The 19,851-nt window shown below is 36.8% G+C and overlaps 1 protein-coding gene across 1 annotated transcript in view; it reads right to left on the reverse strand.

The window, feature by feature from the left end:
- AEBP2 (AE binding protein 2) overlaps positions 1–19,851 on the reverse strand; it is a 64,306-nt gene that overhangs the window by 24,878 nt on the left and 19,577 nt on the right. The window contains exons 2-3 of the mRNA XM_004755734.3: positions 14,098–14,305; positions 6,021–6,128 (exon numbers count right to left, since the gene is read on the reverse strand). Of these exons, the coding sequence (XP_004755791.1) occupies positions 6,021–6,128; positions 14,098–14,305 (316 nt within the window). The remainder of the gene's footprint in view (positions 1–6,020; positions 6,129–14,097; positions 14,306–19,851) is intronic.

Here is a 19,851-nt window from a genome sequence, read left to right on the forward strand (position 1 = left end):
TAGCAAAATGATAATCAGTGAATTGGGTTTAGGGTATATGGAATTTATACATTTGTGTGTAACACAGAAAATATATAAGAGTTTTCCATCTTTGGAAGTTGAAATTACTTCAAAATTAAGTTTAAAAATTCTGCCTTTGAGGGCGCCTGAGTGGCTCAGTGGGTTAAAGCCTCTGCCTTCAGCTCAGGTCATAATCTCAGGGTCCTGGGATCAAGTCCCACATTGGGCTCTCTGCTCAGCAAGAGGCCTGCTTCCCTTCCTCTCTCTCTGCCTGCCTCTCTGCCTAGTTGTGATCTCTGTCAAAAAAGTAAATAAAATCTTTTAAAAATAAATAATAAGTAAATAAATAAATAAAAATTCTGCCTTTCAAATAACACCATAAAAAGTCAAGAAAAACATGTTAAAATGGGGGAAATATTTAACTCCTATCACAGCAGCAAAATGATATTTACTCTACTTAATAAAGATGAGCATGTTGGGCGCCTGGGTGGCTCAGTGGGTTAAGCCGCTGCCTTCGGTTCGGGTCATGATTTCAGGGTCCTGGGATCGAGTTCTGCATTGGGATCTCTGCTCAGCAGGGAGCCTGCTTCCTCCTCTCTCTCTCTCTCTGCCTGCCTCTCTGCCTACTTGTGATCTCTCTCTATCAAATAAATAAATAAAATCTTTTTTTAAAAAAAAAAGATAAGCATGTTAACAAGATTTCCACTCTAAAAATAACAAAATCGGGGTGCCTGAGTGGTTCAGTCAGTTAGCATCTGACTTGATTTCGGCTCAGGTCATGATTCCAGGGTCATGAGATGGAGCCCCAAAACAAACTCCATGCTCAGTATGGGGTCTGCTTGGGATTCTCTCTCTCCCTCTCCCTGTGCCCCTCCTCCTGCTCATACTCTCTAAATAAATAAATAAATAAAATATTTTAAGAAACAAAAATACAGGAAAAAGAGTAATGCAAATATATAAATATATTCATAAAAAATATATATTTACATTATGTTTACACTGCACATGTCTACATGTATATATGTAGAAATATATGGTAATATCACTACACAGAAACTTCTTGATGGCAGAACAAACAAAAGTTTATGAGAAATGACAAGCCAGACAAAGTATCTATTACATGCAGGAAATATGTACCCTTAATATTAAGGTTTATATAATTCAGGGGGGAAAAAAAAATCCAATAGAAGAAAGGGAAAATCAACCAAATAATAAATTTAGAGAAAAAAATACCAATAGCCAGAACATGTAAAGATATTCAAATCTTGCTAGTAATCAAAAAAATGTGCTTGGCAAATGGGCAAAGATAAAACAATGCCAATTATTAGTGTAAGTAATTATTGCCAAGCTTCAGGAAGACTGGAGAAACACCACGTTTTCTGGAGAGGGATTTAATAATACCTATCAAAAGCAAGCCTGTAAATCTACTCTTTGAACTAGTGAAATAGCTTCTAGGAATTTCCATTAGCTCCCCAAAGCAGTTTATGAAAACATGTTCATTGAGTACATTGTTCTTTATATTGGGATAACTGGACCAAAAAAACCCATCAAGAAAGGACTCATTAGGGACACCTGGGTGGCTCAATGGTTAAGTATCTGCCTTCGGGTCGGGTCATGATATCAGGTCCTGGGATTGAGCCCTGCCATCAGGGCCCCTGCTCAGTGGAGTGCCTGCTACTCCCTCTCCCACTCCCCCTGCTTGTGCTCCCTCTCTCGCTGTCTTTCTCTGTGAAATGAATAAATAAAATCTTTAAAAAAAAAAAAAGAAGAAGAAAAAGAAAGAAAGAAAGAAGAAAAGACTAATTAAGGGCACCTGGGTGGCTCAGTTGGTTAAAGCCTCTGAATCTTAACTTCTGCTCAGGTCAGGCAATACTTATCAAAATCACCAATACTTATATTGATTTTGGCTCCGGTCATGATCTCCCTGGGGAGTACTCCATGTTCAGTGGGGAGACTGCTTGAGACTCTCTCTCTCCTCTCTCCTCTGCCCCTCCTCCCCACACGCTATTGCTCTCTCTCAAATAAGTAAATCTCTAAAGAAAAAAGAAATGCTACTCCCTAAATCATCCATTCATTTCTTTTATGCCTTTTTCTTTCTCTCAAAAGCACTAATTCTGTAAGTAAATAGTGGTGACAGTTGCAGGACACTACGAATACACTAAAAAACTACTGAATTGTACACTTGGTAAACCTTAAAGTACATAAACTGTATCTAAATATAAGCCTAGGGACGCCTGGGTGGCTCAGTTGGTTAAGCAGCTGCCTTCGGCTCAGGTCATGATCCCAGCGTCCAGGGATCGAGTCCCACATCGAGTCCCACATCGGGCTCCTTGCTCCGCAGGGAGCCTGCTTCTCTCTCTGCCTCTTCCTTCCACTCTGTCTGCCTGTGCTCTCACTCGCGCTCTCTCTGACAAATAAATAAATAAAATCTTTTATAAATAAATAAATAAATGCCTAGAAATGGTTTCTCTACAACCGTAAGACAAAATTCCTAGCTTTTCTATAAGACCCTCATCTTTTATTTAAGATTTTACTTATTTGAAAAAGAGAGAGAAAGTACAAGCAAGGGGAGGGGCAGAGGGACAGGGAGAAGCAGGCTCCCTACTAAGCAGGAAGCCAGGTATGAGACTCAATCCAGGGACCCTGGATCATGATCTGAGCTGAAGGCAGACACTTAACCAACTGAGCCACCCAGGCACCCAACCCTCATCTTCATTTACTAAGGGTAGGCCAAAATTTCTTACAACAGAATACAAAGAGCACTAACTATTTAAAAAAAAAAAAAAAAGTTGGTAAATTAGATTTCACTGAAATTAAAAACTATTCTTCCAAAGATCCCATTAGGAGGGGCACCTGGGTGGCTTAGCTGGTTAAGTGTCTGCCTTCAGCTCAGGTCATGATGCCAGGGTTCTGTGATGGAGTTCCACACTGGGCTCCTTGCTCCATGAGGAGCCTGCTTCTCCCTCTACTTGCTGCCCCCCCGCTTTTGGACATTCTCTGACAAATAAATAAATAAGATCTTTTTTTTTTTTTTTAAAGCAAATCAATCAATAAATAAAATGATTCCTATGACTTAGAAAACAACGCCTCATTCAATCATTCCCTTAACTTCTGTCTTTTAAAGAAAATGTTTCCCCTTCTCCAATGGCAATCATCTATAGTTTCTAAAAGGAGGATTTGGGAGAAAAATGCATCTGAGAGGCTTTGAAATGAATCTGCACATCATAATCAACCAGAAGGATTGCTGCCCTAAAGAAAAATATATGAAAATACACACAATGAGAAAGGAAATGATTCTTACTTTCACAACAATAAGCTTACATTTACTGGATACATACTGTACAGCACTAGGAGGTAACAATTCTTACCAGCTACATCTTAGATGGGAAGTTATTTAAAAACTGTCCCAGTGCTTCCTCTTCTCTATCTACCTGCCTCTCTGCCTACTTGTGATCTCTGTCCATCAAATAGATAGATAAATAAATCTTAAAAATAAATAAATAAAGATAAATAAAAATAAAAACTGTCCCAGATCATACACTTCTAGTACCTACCAGGGCAAGGATCTAAAGTATGACCACAGGAAAGACTACGGCGTTAAAGTTACATTAAAATCCTCATGCCAACACAAAGCTCAGTGAGACCATTTATTTAAAAAAGAATAAAGAGGGATGCCTAGCTGGCTCAGTCAATAGAGCATGCAAATCTTGACCTCAGTATCATGAGTTCAAGGCCCACACTGGGCACATAGCTTTCTAAATATAAATAAAATAACAAAGAGAAAGAAATTTTAAAAAGAAATGAGATTTAAAAGAAAAAGAAACCCAAAATTATTAAACATAAGATCCCCAAATTTCCTCATAATGAACGAAAAACAAATAAACTACCATTAGGATGAAATTTCTCATGTATTAGACTGGCAAAATTCCAGAAGTTTGACAACACCTTCTTAGCAAGGCTACTGAGAAGGCAGATGCTCTAATAATGATATGGCATTACAGTCAGATTTATCACTGCAACACTATTTAAAATAGCCAAAGACTAGAAATAACCCAAGCGTCTAGGTTCAGTTTAGTAAATAAACTGAAAGAACATTCTCTATGAATATAGAAAGCTCTCTAGCATAAAATAAGTTAAAAAAAAAAAAGGTACACATATATGCAATAAAGATATTAACAGTGGGCAAACTTGGTATAGGGTACAAGGGAGCTCTGTAATCTTTGTAATAATACTGTAAATCTAGAACTGCTTTAAAATGAAAAGCTCAGGGGCACCTTGGTGGCTCTGCCTTTGGCTCAGGTCATGATCCTGGGGTCATGGGACTGAGCCCTGCATCTGAGTGCCTGCTCAGCGGGGAGTCTGCTTCTCCCTTTCCCTCTACTCCCTCTCTCACAAATAAATAAAATCTTTAAAATAAAATAAAATAAAATAAAAAGCTCATTTATATTTTATAAAAATATAAAAATATTTATATTTTAAAAAATAAAGCAGGGACACCTGGGTGGTTCAATAGGTTAAAGCCTCTGCCTTCTGCTCACGCCCTGGGATGGAGCCCTGCATTGAGCTCTCTGCTCAGCAGGGAGCCTGCTTCCCTTCCTCTCTGTCTGCCTGCCTCTCTGCCTACTTGTGATCTCTGTCTGTCAAGTAAATAAATAAAAATCTTTTTAAAAAATTAAAATTAAAAATTAAAAAATAAGGCAGACAGTATAGAGTTTACTGGATTATGTTTAAGAAAGGAGAATGAAACTACATATTTGCCTGCTTATACTTTCATGAAGAAATACTAGAAGAATTCACTAGACTAGTCAATAGTGATGCATACTTGAAGAAGGAACAAGAAAAAAGGGGGCAATATTTCTCAATGTAAGCTATTATTTTTTTTAACTTGTTAAAGACTGTCTTTCCAAAAAGGGGGAATATTTTTAAAAAGCAGTTCCACAAGAATTACCTCCTTCTCTAATGAAACCCAAGGGAAGTTTCTGACACAATAGTTGCATGCAAATAGATTATGAGTTTAACTGTTAAACTTCTCTAAACACAAACTTCTACCTCTATGATATAAAAAAAGATTTTAGCTTTTAATGAAGATAAACAGAAAAGTGATTCTTTTTTTTTTTTTTTTTTAAGATTTTATTTATTTATTCGACAGAGAGAAATCACAAGTAGGCAGAGAGGCAGGCAGAGAGAGAGGAGGAAGCAGACTCCCCGCTGAGCAGAGAGCCCGATGCGGGACTCGATCCCAGGACCCTGAGATCATGACCTGAGCCGAAGGCAGCGGCTTAACCCACTGAGCCACCCAGGCGCCCCAGAAAAGTGATTCTTATAGACACTAGCTCTTCATACAATTTCTCAAAATACATCTAGTTGACACAGTAATTTACAAAAAAGCTCAGTAATATGACCTCAAAAGTGAGTGAAAACAATCAAACCCTTCAAATGTTGTACAATTTCACTTTTTTGTATAATAATCGATAAAAAGACTAAAACTATGGCAGTGAGAAGACACACAGCACAAGGTATTAAAAGCCATCAATTTTAAAGACAGGTATTCAAACTGGTATGCTCACTAGGTATTTTGAAGACCCTAAACTCAGTTTCTTTTTTTTGTTGTTCTCCAAATTTTAAGAATTGGATTAAATTCTTTTTATTTCCATCTATTTTTTAAATTCCATGTATCCACGGGAATGTCTACACAAGTGTTTCTTTTAAACATTTTAAGAAGGGCGAAAGTAGGGGTGCCTGGGTGGCTCAGTGGGTTAAGCCGCTGCCTTCGGCTCGGGTCATGATCTCAGGGTCCTGGGATCGAGTTCCGCGTCGGGCTCTCTGCTCAGCCGGGAGCCTTGCTTCCCTTCCCTTCCTCTCTCTCTGCCTGCCTCTCTGCCTACTTGTGATCTCTCTCTGTCGAATAAATAAATAAAATCTTTAAAAAAAAAAAAAAAAGAAGAAGAAGAAAGGCGAAAGTATGCCTATTAAGAAATACATTAACTAAAAGTTAAAACAACTCACATATGCTTACTTACCTTGAAAGGTTTGTCTCCACTGTGCGTCAGCATATGCCTCTGTAACCAACTCTGACTGGTTGACGGAGTGTTATATACTTTACAACCTTTCCATAAGCAAACAAATACCTGTTAAAAGAAGAGCCATAATAATTTTCATCACTTATTTCAACAGTTTTATTCCTTGTAAATTCAAATGAACACATTGCAAGTATTTAACTGACAAAAAAGAGCTATTAATGTATGAATCAAGCAAAATGCTTAAACTTCTGAACTTCCAGTATGAGGGGCATGGTTTTAACCCTTTTCTCCCCCGTAAGGCTGCTATGCAATTCCTTCGTTGGGGACTGACAAACCAATTCCAAAGTGTCATTGAGAAGGAAATATACAAAATATTAACAATATATCCCTAAGGAATCAGGACTACACACCATTATTTTTAATATTTACTACATGAGGGAACAAGCATGTATTAATTATAAACATCAGGAAAATATAAGAGTATAAAGAAACAATAAAATAAATCAAAATAATCAAATATTAATTTTTGAAGATGAACTTCAAAAAATGAGTAATTACCAAATTAAATTTTCTGCTCTTGATTCCTTATTCTTACATCCATACTAGTACTCATTTTTACATCACTCTATTCATTAAAAATTATTTCCAATTATCTTATGAAGCAAAATCTAATATAAAATGTTAAATTAATTCAGTTGCAAAGCAATGGGCATAAACTGCTCTATCATGATAGATCCATAATCTTGGATTCATATAACTGAGTGTAACTAGGTTTGGAAAGTATTAATCTAACAGCTAACAATCTAATCTTTATCATCTTCCTATTGATGAGATATCCGTTTTCTAACATTTTATTTCCATCAAAATGAACACTGAAAACTGTCCCCCAACATCAGTAAAAGTATGAATCCACTATAATCATAACCTTCAAAGAATAATAGGCTCTGCTCTTTTCTAAGGTAAGAGCAATTATAAATAGAGTGACACTTTGAAGACTTTACTGCATGTAGAACAGACTAAATTTACATACAGAACTGAAGAAACAATCATCAAATAAACTTTTTTTTTAAGCCTAAAAAAATCAACAGTCTAAAATAACTGAATTTTTACTGAAAACCAAAACCTTTTTTATAACAGATAGGTCTAACAAAGCAATATGCTTTTGCTCTTTGACATGACTGTTATCACATATCCTGACTCCTGTAGAGACTGGCTAATTTCTTTCAGTTGAACAGATATAGAAATCATAACATTTCCTCCTTCATACTTCAAATACCTGACCGTAGTGTATGTTTATAAAATGATTCCTGAAGTTCCCACAATTAAAAGCTACTTTTTTAAATATATGTGAAAAAAAGAAAAAATTTCTTGAAACTACATGTATTTATGTTGTGGAAATTAATTCATTAATGTTTAATAATGACATGCAGATGACCAGGGCCATCTATCCATTTCCTGACTCAAGACTACTGTAATTCTAAGTCTTAAATATTCAATTCAAGCAATAAACAGGAATCTGAGGTTGGTTTAAAATTCTCTCACAAGTCATACCACATAATGAAAAAAGCCTTAAAGCAAGTACCTGGTAACAAAATTAACATCATTTATGCAGTAATTTTTATAACAGTGAAGAATTCTGCTGTCTTAACTCTTAAGTAACCTCTGTGCTGAGTTACTCTCAAACAACTAAGGTAAATACTTAAACACTGCCCCTACCTAACATTAGCCAACCACTACATCTGAGAGCAACAACAATGTGACTTCTAATTTCTGTTCATAGTAATAAACATAAATATGGAGACAATAGCAGACTGTACTTCCACTAGATAATAGCCTTCACTATGAGTAGGTATGGTCTAGACTCTAGATGGAATAATGTCTATTAACATTGTTAGAGCAACACCTTTAGATTCAAAGAAAAACCATAACCTTCAACCTAATGAATTTTACAGGAAATGAAGTAAGTGTAAAGAGACCAAAGCTAACTATGCTTAAATATAATACGGTGAAATATTTGGAAAATAATTCCCGGGGGTGGGGGTAGGGGAAGAGGAAGCACTAAAGTTGCACAACTAAAAAGGTACCAGAACTCCACACCAAGGGTCCATAAAAAACACAAAACTGTTGAAAAGCTGAATTTCTTTCCCTAACCTATGTTAGTAAGAAACTTTGGTAAAAAAGAGTTTAAAAATCTGACAAAAGGGTCTTTCTTCAAACTTGAGAGTTTTTAGATGCACAGTATTTGAAAAATGTTTTCATACCCCATTTTTAGAAACTTTCTCATTGTAAAATGAACCAAACGCCACAGGAATCCAATTCAAATGTAAAAGAAATTATTCAAGAATAAAAACTGTCATAGTTCCTCTATACCATCTTAAAATGAATTAAGATCTAGCTATATTAACAGAATGCTGAGGCACAGATGTTCATAGTGTAGTCTCTCATGATAGACTTATATAAAGTTTATTATTAGATTCAACAGAAATAGGGAAGCTGGTTAAGCGTCTGATTCTTGATTTTGGCTCAGGTCATGATTTCAGGGTGGTGAGATTAAGCTGCGGCGGGGGTGGGGGGGTGGGGATGCAGAGTGGGTGTCAGGCTCTGTGCTCAGCATGGAGTATGCTTGAGATTCTCTCTCCTTCTCCCTCTGCTCCCCCCACCCCACCGTGCACTCTCTCTCCCTCTCTTAAATATATAAGTAAAATCTTTTAAAAAATAGAAACAGCACAAAAGTAAATGACCTGAATTCTACTTAGAGCTTTCACACTTTGCAGCAATATAATGTTAGAAGAAAAGTTAACTAAACCTCTATTTCCTTTTCCATCCAACACTATGAGCACACATTTGCTACTCCAAAATACAATGAAAATGCAAGATTATATATTATATATTCTCAGAAGGACTATTTAACAGAAAAAAATGGGTTTATATTAGACACTGGCAGTCCTTTCTCAAAATAACTGCCACCAAATTTTTCTGCCAGACTATCTTAAATAAAAAAGAAAGAAAAGAAAAGAAACACCACACAGTTAATAAAAAAATATTCCTGGACTACCAAAGAATCTTCAAATTTATAATGACCTAGCTCAAAGATACAGAGGTCTAAAATTTCAATGTTACAGAGAGGTCTGGGCTTTCTGCTGAGAAGTCCTGTGGAAAACCTTCCTTTACTGTCAGAATAGGTCAATTTTACCTTAAGGGAACTCCTTCAAAATGCCCCAAATGAAAAAGAATGGTACAAACCTGGGAACCTAGGGTAGTATAAATCTCCTTCACTTTCATCACTTGCTTTAACCCAACATACCAGAGTATTTTTCTGACTACTCATGGCTTACACCTTTGACAGCTTGTATGACAGTATAAAGATACATGCCCTTAATCCTATCTGGCCACTAACATTTCACGCCTGGAAGTGTACAAATGAATTCAACAAAATCTTCTTTAATTGTAAAATCTACTGTAAAAAAGATTCTGGCACATTTCATTGTATCCAAGTATGCATAAGGAAAATTCAGTTAGTAGTAAGGTAAATTTAAAATCAGAGCCATGGGTGGCTCAGTTGGTTAAGCAGCTGCCTTCGGCTCAGGTCATGATCCCAGCGTCCTGGGATCGAGTCCCACATCGGGCTCCTTGCTCCGCAGGGAGCCTGCTTCTCCCTCTGCCTCTGCCTTCCACTCTGTCTGCCTGTGCTCGCTCTCGCTCGCTCTGACAAATAAATAAAATCTTTAAAAAAAAAAAAAAATCAGGGGCGCCTGGGTGGCTCAGTGGGTTAAAGCCTCTGCCTTCGGCTCAGGTCATGATCCCAGGGTCCTGGGATCGAGCCCCACATCGGGCTGTCCGCTCCGCGGAGAGCCTGCTTCCTCCTCTCTCTCTTTCTACCGGCCTTTCTGCCTACTTGTGATCTCTGTCTGTCAAATAAATAAATAAAATCTTTAAAAAAAAAAATCAGAGCCAGTAGGCAATATAATTTATATGCAGGGGTGGGGAAAGGGGATGGTTTACCAAGGAATTAGATTCCTTTTGCAGTAAGATGATACCGAAGATTTTATATAAAGCACAAGATATACCATCTAAAGTCAGGAAGGGGGGGCGCCTGGGTGGCTCAGTGGATTAAGCCGCTGCCTTCGGCTCAGGTCATGATCTCAGTGTCCTGGGATCGAGCCCCGCATCGGGCTCTTTGCTCAGCGGGAGCCTGCTTCTCTCTCTCTCTCTGCCTGACTCTCCACCTACTTGTGATTTCTCTCTCTGTCAAATAAATAAATAAAAATCTTTAAAAAAAAAAAATAAAAAATAAAGTCAGGAAGGGGTTGGATGATTTCATGGATCCCTTAAACTTTAATATTTCTGAGAAAAAAAAAAAAACAGCTTACTCTTTTATAAGATGTGAAAAAAAAGAAGAGAAATAAGGTATTTTTATATATAATTATTTTGTCTCAAATCAGTTTGCTCTTCCAAGAACTAAAATGACAGCTATAATTTTGTATCCCATTATTTTTAGCTACACTAAATGAACATTTTCAATTTTCTCCGTTAAAAGATATTTAATAAAACAGAGGACAATAATGTTTAATAGAACACTCAAATTATAAGAATTAAGTATTTCTCCTTTATTACAAAATATATGACCAATTTCATGTTGTTTGAAGATACCAGATAGGCAATCAAAACTCAAAGTGACCTCCTAATGATTTCACTTCCTAGGGCATTCCAATTTAACCATGAGTGTCTATAAATGTCATTTTTACATAGCATACAGAGGTAAATGACCTTATTCAAGTTTTTGAATATCATCCCTCCCCCCCAAATCTCCCTTGGGCCCTCTGCCCTCAAATACCCAAGAACATATACAAACATGAACTTAATCAAATGACACATGTAAAATAACTCCTACATCAAGAAACAAACAGATTTCTTTCTGGCAACTCTTTTAAAGTGAGAAACAGTTAAAACAGAAAGAACAGAACACTAATGGATGTTAATGAACCACTGAAATCCTACAAGATGAAGTTTCCCCCATACTAAGACTTCAGTGGATATTAAGAGGACACTGGAATTAGGAATACTGGTTAGTAAAATAGCTCAGTCTAGTCTTTGAAATCCAGTCATGCATAGAAGTATGGACCCAAGAACACAATTCTACTATCCCTAAGAAAAAAAGGGTGTTTTTTCCTTTGCTTCTTTGTTTTTGTATGTTAAATAGGAACAAACACTTTTAAGCGTTCTTCCCCCCACACACACTTTAAGTGTTCTTATGAAAAGGTACATTTGGGGTGCTTGAAGGGCTCAGTAAGTTAGGTATCCGACTCTTGGTTTTGGCTCAGGTAGTGATCTCAGGGTTTTGAGATTGAGGCCCTGGTCGGGCTCTGTGCTCAGCACAGTCTAAGACTCTCTCTCCTGCTCCCCGTGCCCCCACCACCAAATAAATAATCTTAAAAAAATAAATAAATAAAAGTTACATTCATAATTTGGTATTTAAAGGGTTAGTTAAACTTTTGAAATAGAATATACTCACTTTGATATATGAAAAGATCAGGAAAAGCTAAACTCTACCCAATTTCAGCCTCCAAATATCATTACAATCATGTGACACAGCAACATAAAAAGCTTAAAGGGAGGGAAAGAAGTTTCTAAGCTGTTACTTAATGGCTTTATTTTCCCAGGGTGACAATTAGAATGGGATGAGAAAAAGAACAGGAATAATATAGTATTTAGATCTTGCTAACTTACTGCTCCAATAAAACTCATCTTAATAATTAGAAGCATAAAATCCTCTAGAGGTACCAATTTTTTCCTCATTTGTTTCTGTTCCATCAAGACAGTTTAACACTTGGGGTAGAAAGAAGAGAAATAAGAAATCTAAAAAACTAAAATTGTGTCATGAAAATCAGCTGAATTACATATATATAAGATATCTAGCACAGCCATAGTTATGAAGACAGAAAGTAGAATAGTGGTTACTAGTTGCTGGGGAAAGAAAGGATTAGGGAGCTCTTGTTAAATGGGTACAGATTTCAGTTTTGAGATACTGAAAAAATTCTGGAAATGGATAGTGACGATGGTTGTACAACAATATGAATGTACTTAACGCCTCTTTTAAAGTTCCCTTCAAAGAGGCCATTCAAAAAAAAAAAAAGTCCCAACCGACACCCACTCTATTTTAAGCACAAAACCAGATCAAGATTTCCTGTTACATAGTTGTGTATAGATTTCAAAGTTTCATTCATACTTTCATTCTGAAAGCTTAGTCTATGTACCAGTGAGTGGTATGTAAAAAGTGATTTCAACATATTTTCTCCATTCCTCTGATTCTTTAACATTTATAGTTCAGCAATTAATGTCCTTCAAGGATCAGGGCTCCTTTCTGTGGTCAAAACAGCATTAATCCTAAAATTAGCCAATCTTACAATAAAGTAATTTATGAATATGCATTCAAGAAATGACATGGGGGGCGGGGAGATTCATTTCAGCAAGTTTATACTAATAGAAATACCAAGACTTCATGCCTAGCTCTTTGATATCAATTAAGTAAATACACCTGCAGTGATTACATGATAAAGTCTGCACCTCTATTTTTTCTACAGATCCTTAAAAGGCTAAAAAACTTTCTCATAAGGCTGTACACCACTCCTCAACATGTAGGATCCAACAATTATAAATGTGAAATTCTCCCACACCCACTAAGAGAAGCCCAGTAATCTACACTCTGATGATCCTATATATAGTTGCTAAGTTGAGTAACTAAAATAGCATCATGCTATGGCTCAAAAGGCTATCTTACTGATATATTCCAAGTGACATCAAGCACTGACTCACAAAAGACAACTCTGTAATAACTAGGAAACCAACTTGGTTGACAGTTCACCCTAAAAATCTGAAATATGAGAGAAGGGAAAAGATTATTAGAAAAGTAACTTAACCATTGAGCTGGGCTGTGTTAGAAAGTGAAAATACCATATGATGGGCAAAGTTCATTAATATACCATCTGTCATCAAAATCAAATCTACTAAGACAAATCTTTACTTATCAAATACATGTAGTCAAAAGACTGCTGACACATTACAACATATTGTGACAAAGGCAAAGATTTCTTAAAAGAAATTCCAACGCACAAATATCACCTGTTAAAATGTTGAAGACATGCTTATATGGTTGCATGTTTTTTTAAAAAAAGATCAATCAATGCAACCTTGGAAATAGTTACCCACTTTCTTAAACCATAATGATCTTAACCATTTTAATATCAGTATTATCTCAATAGTGGTGGCAGGTTGATAGGAAATTATGTGGCCTAAAGCTTATCTGTACTTACAATGTGGCATTAATTTCTGGAAAATGCACTTAAAAGTGTGGTAACTATTCAAGACAAACCTAGTAAAGTTGAAAAAAATTTTAAGGAACATTATAATACTTTGATCCATTATACTTTGACTCACCTAATTTATTTAGCTCTTAATTCACTATCCAATAAAAATTATATAAACGGACACAATTAAATGCATTCCTAAAAGGGAATAGGTCAATTCTCACTAATCATTTCTATCTAAGTCAGCTCTGTTAAAACCTGGGAAAAGATGATCAGTTCTCATTCACAAATACGAACGCAAGGTGTCATTTAACAGAACTGTATATATTAATCCTGGTACCAATAATCTCTCCAGTTAATTTCAGCATCAGAGATCATTTAGGACCACTCTAACAAAAGAAATCCTAGACAGTGCCAACTCCTAAATGTCCTCAACTTAAAACATCAGTAACTTAGAATAGGTGGCATTCGTTTATTATATTCCCACTATATATTAGAAAGTCTAATATTACCACTATATTTTAGAAAATAGAATTTCTTCCCACTATATTTTAGAAAGTCTAATTTTGTCTAAAGGCAAATTAAAATCCAACACATATGTTCTCTATTTGATTCCATCAAGTATGTGGGAAATAAAAGAAAAAAGTTGTGAAAAAATAAAGCCTGTGTAAAAACAATCCAAAATTACTTTGAGAAAAAAAGCCTAACTAGCAATTATAAATTAATAAAACTAATGAAAACAGGGAGTGAAAAAAAGAAATGACAAAACCAACCCCTCCTCGCTGACCATCTACATGTATGGAACGGATGTGATCTGCCAGATCTGGACTAGAGTTGAAGCAAGCCTGGCACTGGTCCCAACAACAATTATAGGCAATATTTTTGCTTGAAGAAGTAGTGCTTCCTTGTCCATTCATCATTGCTGGAGTTGAACGCCCACTGGATATTGTGCTGTCTACATCCATTATAGTACTGCTTATGCTACAAAAGAAGAAAAAAGGCTGTGTTATTCCTAGAAATTCACTAACATGAATATGATCTTATAAATACTTGATTAAGATTACTACTTAACATTCTGCTCCATACAAAGCATACTAACCATATTTTCTATTAGAAAACAACACTGATTTGAAATTATTTAGTTGGCAATAAAGTACAAATCAAGTAATAGTTTCCAGCTATAAATAACTGAGAACCAAGAGTATCTTTACAGTTCTGTAAATCACTTGTTAATCCAAAACCTTTTCCTCTATTCACTAATCTGAGGATTCAACTGCTTGTCCACACAGCCCACCTCTCTCCATCTCAAAGAAGTTTGGAAAACTGTGCTGTATTTTCTCTTTTAAATATAAAAACCAGGGACACCTGGGCGGCTCAGTCAGTTAAGCATCCGCCTTCCACTGAGGTCATGATCCCAGACTCCTGGGATCAAGTCCCCCACTAGGCTCCTTGATCAGCAGGGAGCCTGCTTTTCCCTCAGCCTACTTCTGCTTTCCATTCCCCCTGTTTGTACTCTCTCTCTCTGACAAATAAATAAAATCTTTTAAATAAATAAATAAATAAACGAGAAGAAGAGAGAAAACTGGGTCCAAGCGAAGTTTCCCTGATTTTACTGAAGTCCAAATAAAATGTCTTTGCCTGGCCCTCAATTTTTTTTTTTTTAAAGAAAATCACATATTAGTAGAAATAGAGTAATAGAAGTAATTCTGAACGCCCAAAGTTCCATATCTTAATAAAATGTAACACACTTTTGCCTCCCTTTTAAAAGCAATCAGTTTAGGGGAAGCTCGCTGGCTCAGTCAATAGAGTATGTGACTCATCAAATAAGTAAATAAAATCTTAAAAGGGAATCTTTAGAGGTCCCGGTGGCTCAGTCGGTTAAGCATCCAACTTGGCTCAGATGTCATGATCTCAGGGCTATGAGAGCAAACCCCACATCAGGCTCCATGCTATGCAGAGCCTGCTTGGGGTTCTCTCCCTTTGCCCCTTCCCTTGTGCTCATTCTTTTTTCTAACATAAATGCACAAACATACTTGTTTAATTAAAAGCAATTCATTAAAAAAATTTTTCATTTTAGTATCTTCCCAATACAGAAACTATAGGAAAATAGTTTCAAGCACAGAAGGGTCAACAGTAAGAATGTTTGCAGGTTAAAATCCATCAAAAGCTATGTATCTACTTACAATTTAAGTAACAAAAATTATGAAAGTTCTATTAACTTTTAAGGGGTATGCTTCCCTACTCCAAAGTTATTACAGAAAATTTCAATGACACAGAAAAGTATATCTAAATCTGAACTTGACAATTTTCATTTTGTCCTATTTGCTGTATTTTCCCCCCTCAATCATCTGCAGGTTGCAACATGATACTTCAGCCACAATTATTTCAGCATACACCTTCTAAAAATAAGAACATTCACCTACAACCAAACTTATTTGCTGATATGTAAAAGTCAAAATAAATTTTAACTTATTAAGTAAGCTTCTCTTTTGTTTCCCCCCACCTCCTCATTAAGGAAGCTTAATAATGATTTGTATCTACACCCTATGCACCCATTTAAAAAAAACTAGCAAGGGCACTGGGTGGCTCAGCTGGTTAAATGACTGCCTTCAGCTCAGGTCATGATCCTGGAGTCCCTGGAGGATCAAGTACCAGCATCCAGCTCCCTACTTAGCAAGGAGTCTGCTTCTCCCTCTGCTCCCCCCGCCTGCCTCATGTGCACGCTCTCTCTCTCAAATAAATAAAATCTTTAAAAATAAATAAATAAAATAAAGTAACTACCAAAAATGTTTCTGTAGGTTGCTTAAGACATGAAAAATATCTCAGATTTTACTTTAAAGAATGTTCACATAAGTTCATCTGGCTATCTACCAGTCAATATATATATTCCAAATGTAAACTCTAAAACTTATTTTAAAACTCTGTAATCTTGGGGTACCTGGCTGGTTCAATCAGTAGAGCATGTGACTCTTGATCTCAGGGTTGTAAATTTCAGCCCCACACTGGGTATAGAGATTAGGGTTTTTTATTTCCCCTTTATAATCTCTATTAAACTCTCAAATGCAAATCACCTCTTGAATACCTGAACATTTATTCATATTTTTTGTTTTTTGCATAAACTGTATGTCAGTTTTTCTACACTGAAATGTGTACTTTAATTTGAGCTGTAGAAATTTCAGTATATGTGCTGCCGAAGCGAGCACAAGCCTTAGAAATTTCAATTTTCCTGAGGCCCTTAATATTTTTCTTACTGTTTGTTTCATGTATTTTAAAACATTTTGACTATAAAACTCAATACTTCTGTAAACCAAAGGCAAATAAAATATTAATAGTTTTAAGTGAACCACCAAACCACTCAATTTATAAACAATCTTAGGGAAAGAAATAAATATCCGTGACCTCTTCTGATATAATCTCTAAAGTATAGCAAAGTATAAACACACACACACACACAAACGCAGGGTAGTAATGCTCTAATTTCCATACCTAAATCAGGGAGGGAGATATAGACACAGCTATCTTCTAAAGGCAAAACTTCTTTTAAAGGATACACAAACACTATCTATGTTTTTTTGGAGGAGGGAAGGGAGGGTCAGTAGGAGAGAACTTTCACTATATACACCTTCTGAATAATTGTTAATCGCATACCTGTACTGCTTTTAAGTAAAAGTCCAAAATTAGTTGAAAATGAAACCAGAGTGACTATCTTCAGCTCAGGTCACGATACTGGAGTTCCAGAACCAAGCCCCAAATAAGGCTCCCTGTTCAGCAGGGGTCTGCTTTTCCCTCTGTCCTTCCCCCTCTCATGCTCTCTCTCAAATAAATAAAAAAAAACTCTTTGGGGAGCCTAGGTAGCTCAGTAGATTAAGCCTTGCCATCGGCTCAGGTCATGATCTCAGGGTCCTGGGATCGAGCCCTACATCGGGCTCTCTGCTCATCAGGGAGCCTGCTTCCCTCTCTCTCTGCCTGCCTCTTTGCCTATGTGTGATCTCTCCCTGTGTGTCAAATCAATCAATCTATCAACCAAAATCTTAATAAAATAAAAAAAAAAAAGAAAATGAAACCAATTTTCTCCTTAAATTAGATAAAGTAAAGGTCAAGAGACTCTACTTACTATAATATATATTATATTATATATTACTTAATATATCCAACTAGCAATATAAGACTATCTTATAGTCTTATATAAGAAAGTGCTTAGTGTACTTTTTTTGCTTATTAATTTTACCATAGAAGGGGAACCTTGTAAGTCCAAATATCCATAAACACTAAGCACTAGGTAATTAGTCTATGTGCAGTATCTTTCACTTGAAACACAGTACTTCATGTAGATACAGATCCTCATAAAAAGATGGCATAATGCTGATGTTAAGAGCATGAATTGTGTCCATCAATGTCAACTAAGCTGCAAATGCAACGGCAGAGGAAGTAAGAGACAGGTCCCAGGCCCTAGAAGACTTGATCAAGAGACTGTCACACAGGGAGGCCTGTGTGGCTCAGTTGGTTGAGCAGCTGCCTTCGGCTCGGGTCATGATCCCAGCGTCCTGGGATCGAGTCCCACATCCGGCTCCTTGCTGGGCAGGGAGTCTGCTTCTCCCTCTGCCTCTGCCTGCCATTCTGTCTGCCTGTGTTCGCTCTCTCTCCCTCTCTCTCTCTGACAAATAAATAAAATCTTAAAAAAAAAAAAAAAAGAGAGAGAGAGACCGTCACACATATGCAGCATACCCAGAGTCTCCCATTCCGTAGCAGGGCCAAATGGAGTCCTGCCATATAGTCCCTCTTAGGTTTTCTCCAACTTCTAGGAAGTGCCCAAATCCTAAGCCTCCAGGTTCCCTTTTGGCCCCAGACCCATGCTGGAATCAGCGGTTCTCTCCATTCCTAAGACTGATAAAGGCAACAGTCCTGAGGCAGAAAAGCACAGAAGATAAGGTACAGTTAACTTCAATTTTGACAGGACACTGAGCTAGACACAGATGTCACAGAAAAATGTTCTCCTCCTTCCTGTAACAGTAAGATATCAAGATGATCTGAACTAGGCAAAAATGACCTATTGGGATTTCATCAAGATCAAAAGCTTTTGCACAGCAAAGGAAACAGTTAACAAAATCAAAAGACAACTGACAGAATGGGAGAAGGTATTTGCAAACGACATATCAGATAAAGGACTAGTGCCCAAAATCTATAAAGAACTTAGCAAACTCAACACCCAAAGAACAAATAATCCAATCAAGAAATGGGCAGAGGACATGAACAGACATTTCTGCAAAGAAGACATCCAGATGACCAACAGACACATAAAAAAGTGCTCCATATCACTCGGCATCAGGGAAATACAAATCAAAACCACTATGAGGTATCACCTCACACCAGTCAGAATGGCTAAAATAAACAAGTCAGGAAATGACAGATGCTGGTGAGGATGCGGAGAAAGGGGAACCCTCCTACACTGTTGGTGGGAATGCAAGCTGGTGCAGCCACTCTGGAAAACAGCATGGAGGTTCCTCAAAATGTTGAAAATAGAACTGCCCTATGACCCAGCAATTGCACTACTGGGTATTTACCCTAAAGATACAAATGTAGTGATCCAAAGGGGCACGTGCACCCGAATGTTTATAGCAGCAATGTCCACAATAGCCAAACTATGGAAAGAACCTAGGTGTCCATCAACAGATGAATGGATCAAGAAGATGTGGTATATATACACAATGGAATACTATGCAGCCATCAAAAGAAATGAAATCTTGCCATTTGCGACAACATGGATGGAACTAGAGCGTATCATGCTTAGCGAAATAAGTCAAGCAGAGAAAGACAACTATCATATGATCTCCCTGATATGAGGAAGTGGTGATGCAACATGGGGGCTTAAGTGGGTAGAAGAAGAATCAATGAAACAAGATGGAATTGGGAGGGAGACAAACCATAAGTGACTCTTAATCTCACAAAACAAACTGAGGGTTGCTGGGGGGAGGGGGTTGGGTAGAAGGGGGTGGGATTATGGACATTGGGGAGGGTGTGTGCTTTGGTGAGTGCTGTGAAGTGTGTAAACCTGGTGATTCACAAACCTGTACCCCTGGGGATAAAAATATATGTTTATAAAAAATAAAAAATTAAAAAAAAAAAGATGATCTGAACTAGAAGGGCACATTCCTTCCACTTATTCTGTAATATTCCTAGGATAGTAAATATTACATTAAAATTTTTCATTCAGTTCTCCTTCCCAATGAATACCTATTGATTCTGTAAAACAAAAGTATTTGGACAAAAACCAAAGCCAGAAAAAGCACTCTTATTCAGGTAATTACAGTAATTCTAAAGCAGTGTTTCTCGGTATTCTATGTATTACCTGGCATCTTAGCAAATGCAGATACTGATTTTGTAGATTTGGGGGTAGGACCTGAGATACTGTATTTTTAACAAGCAGGTACCTGTTGATACTCCTGCTACCACAGTGTAAGTAGTAAAATTCTAAAAGATCTTTTACCATTATTACCCAAGTAAGACCGATCAGACTATGCAAGGAAGTG

The sequence above is a fragment of the Mustela putorius genome, unplaced genomic scaffold, assembly GCF_011764305.1.
Source record: "Mustela putorius furo isolate JIRA1106 unplaced genomic scaffold, ASM1176430v1.1 tig00537227_pilon_pilon_pilon, whole genome shotgun sequence".
Lineage (NCBI taxonomy): Eukaryota > Metazoa > Chordata > Mammalia > Carnivora > Mustelidae > Mustela > Mustela putorius.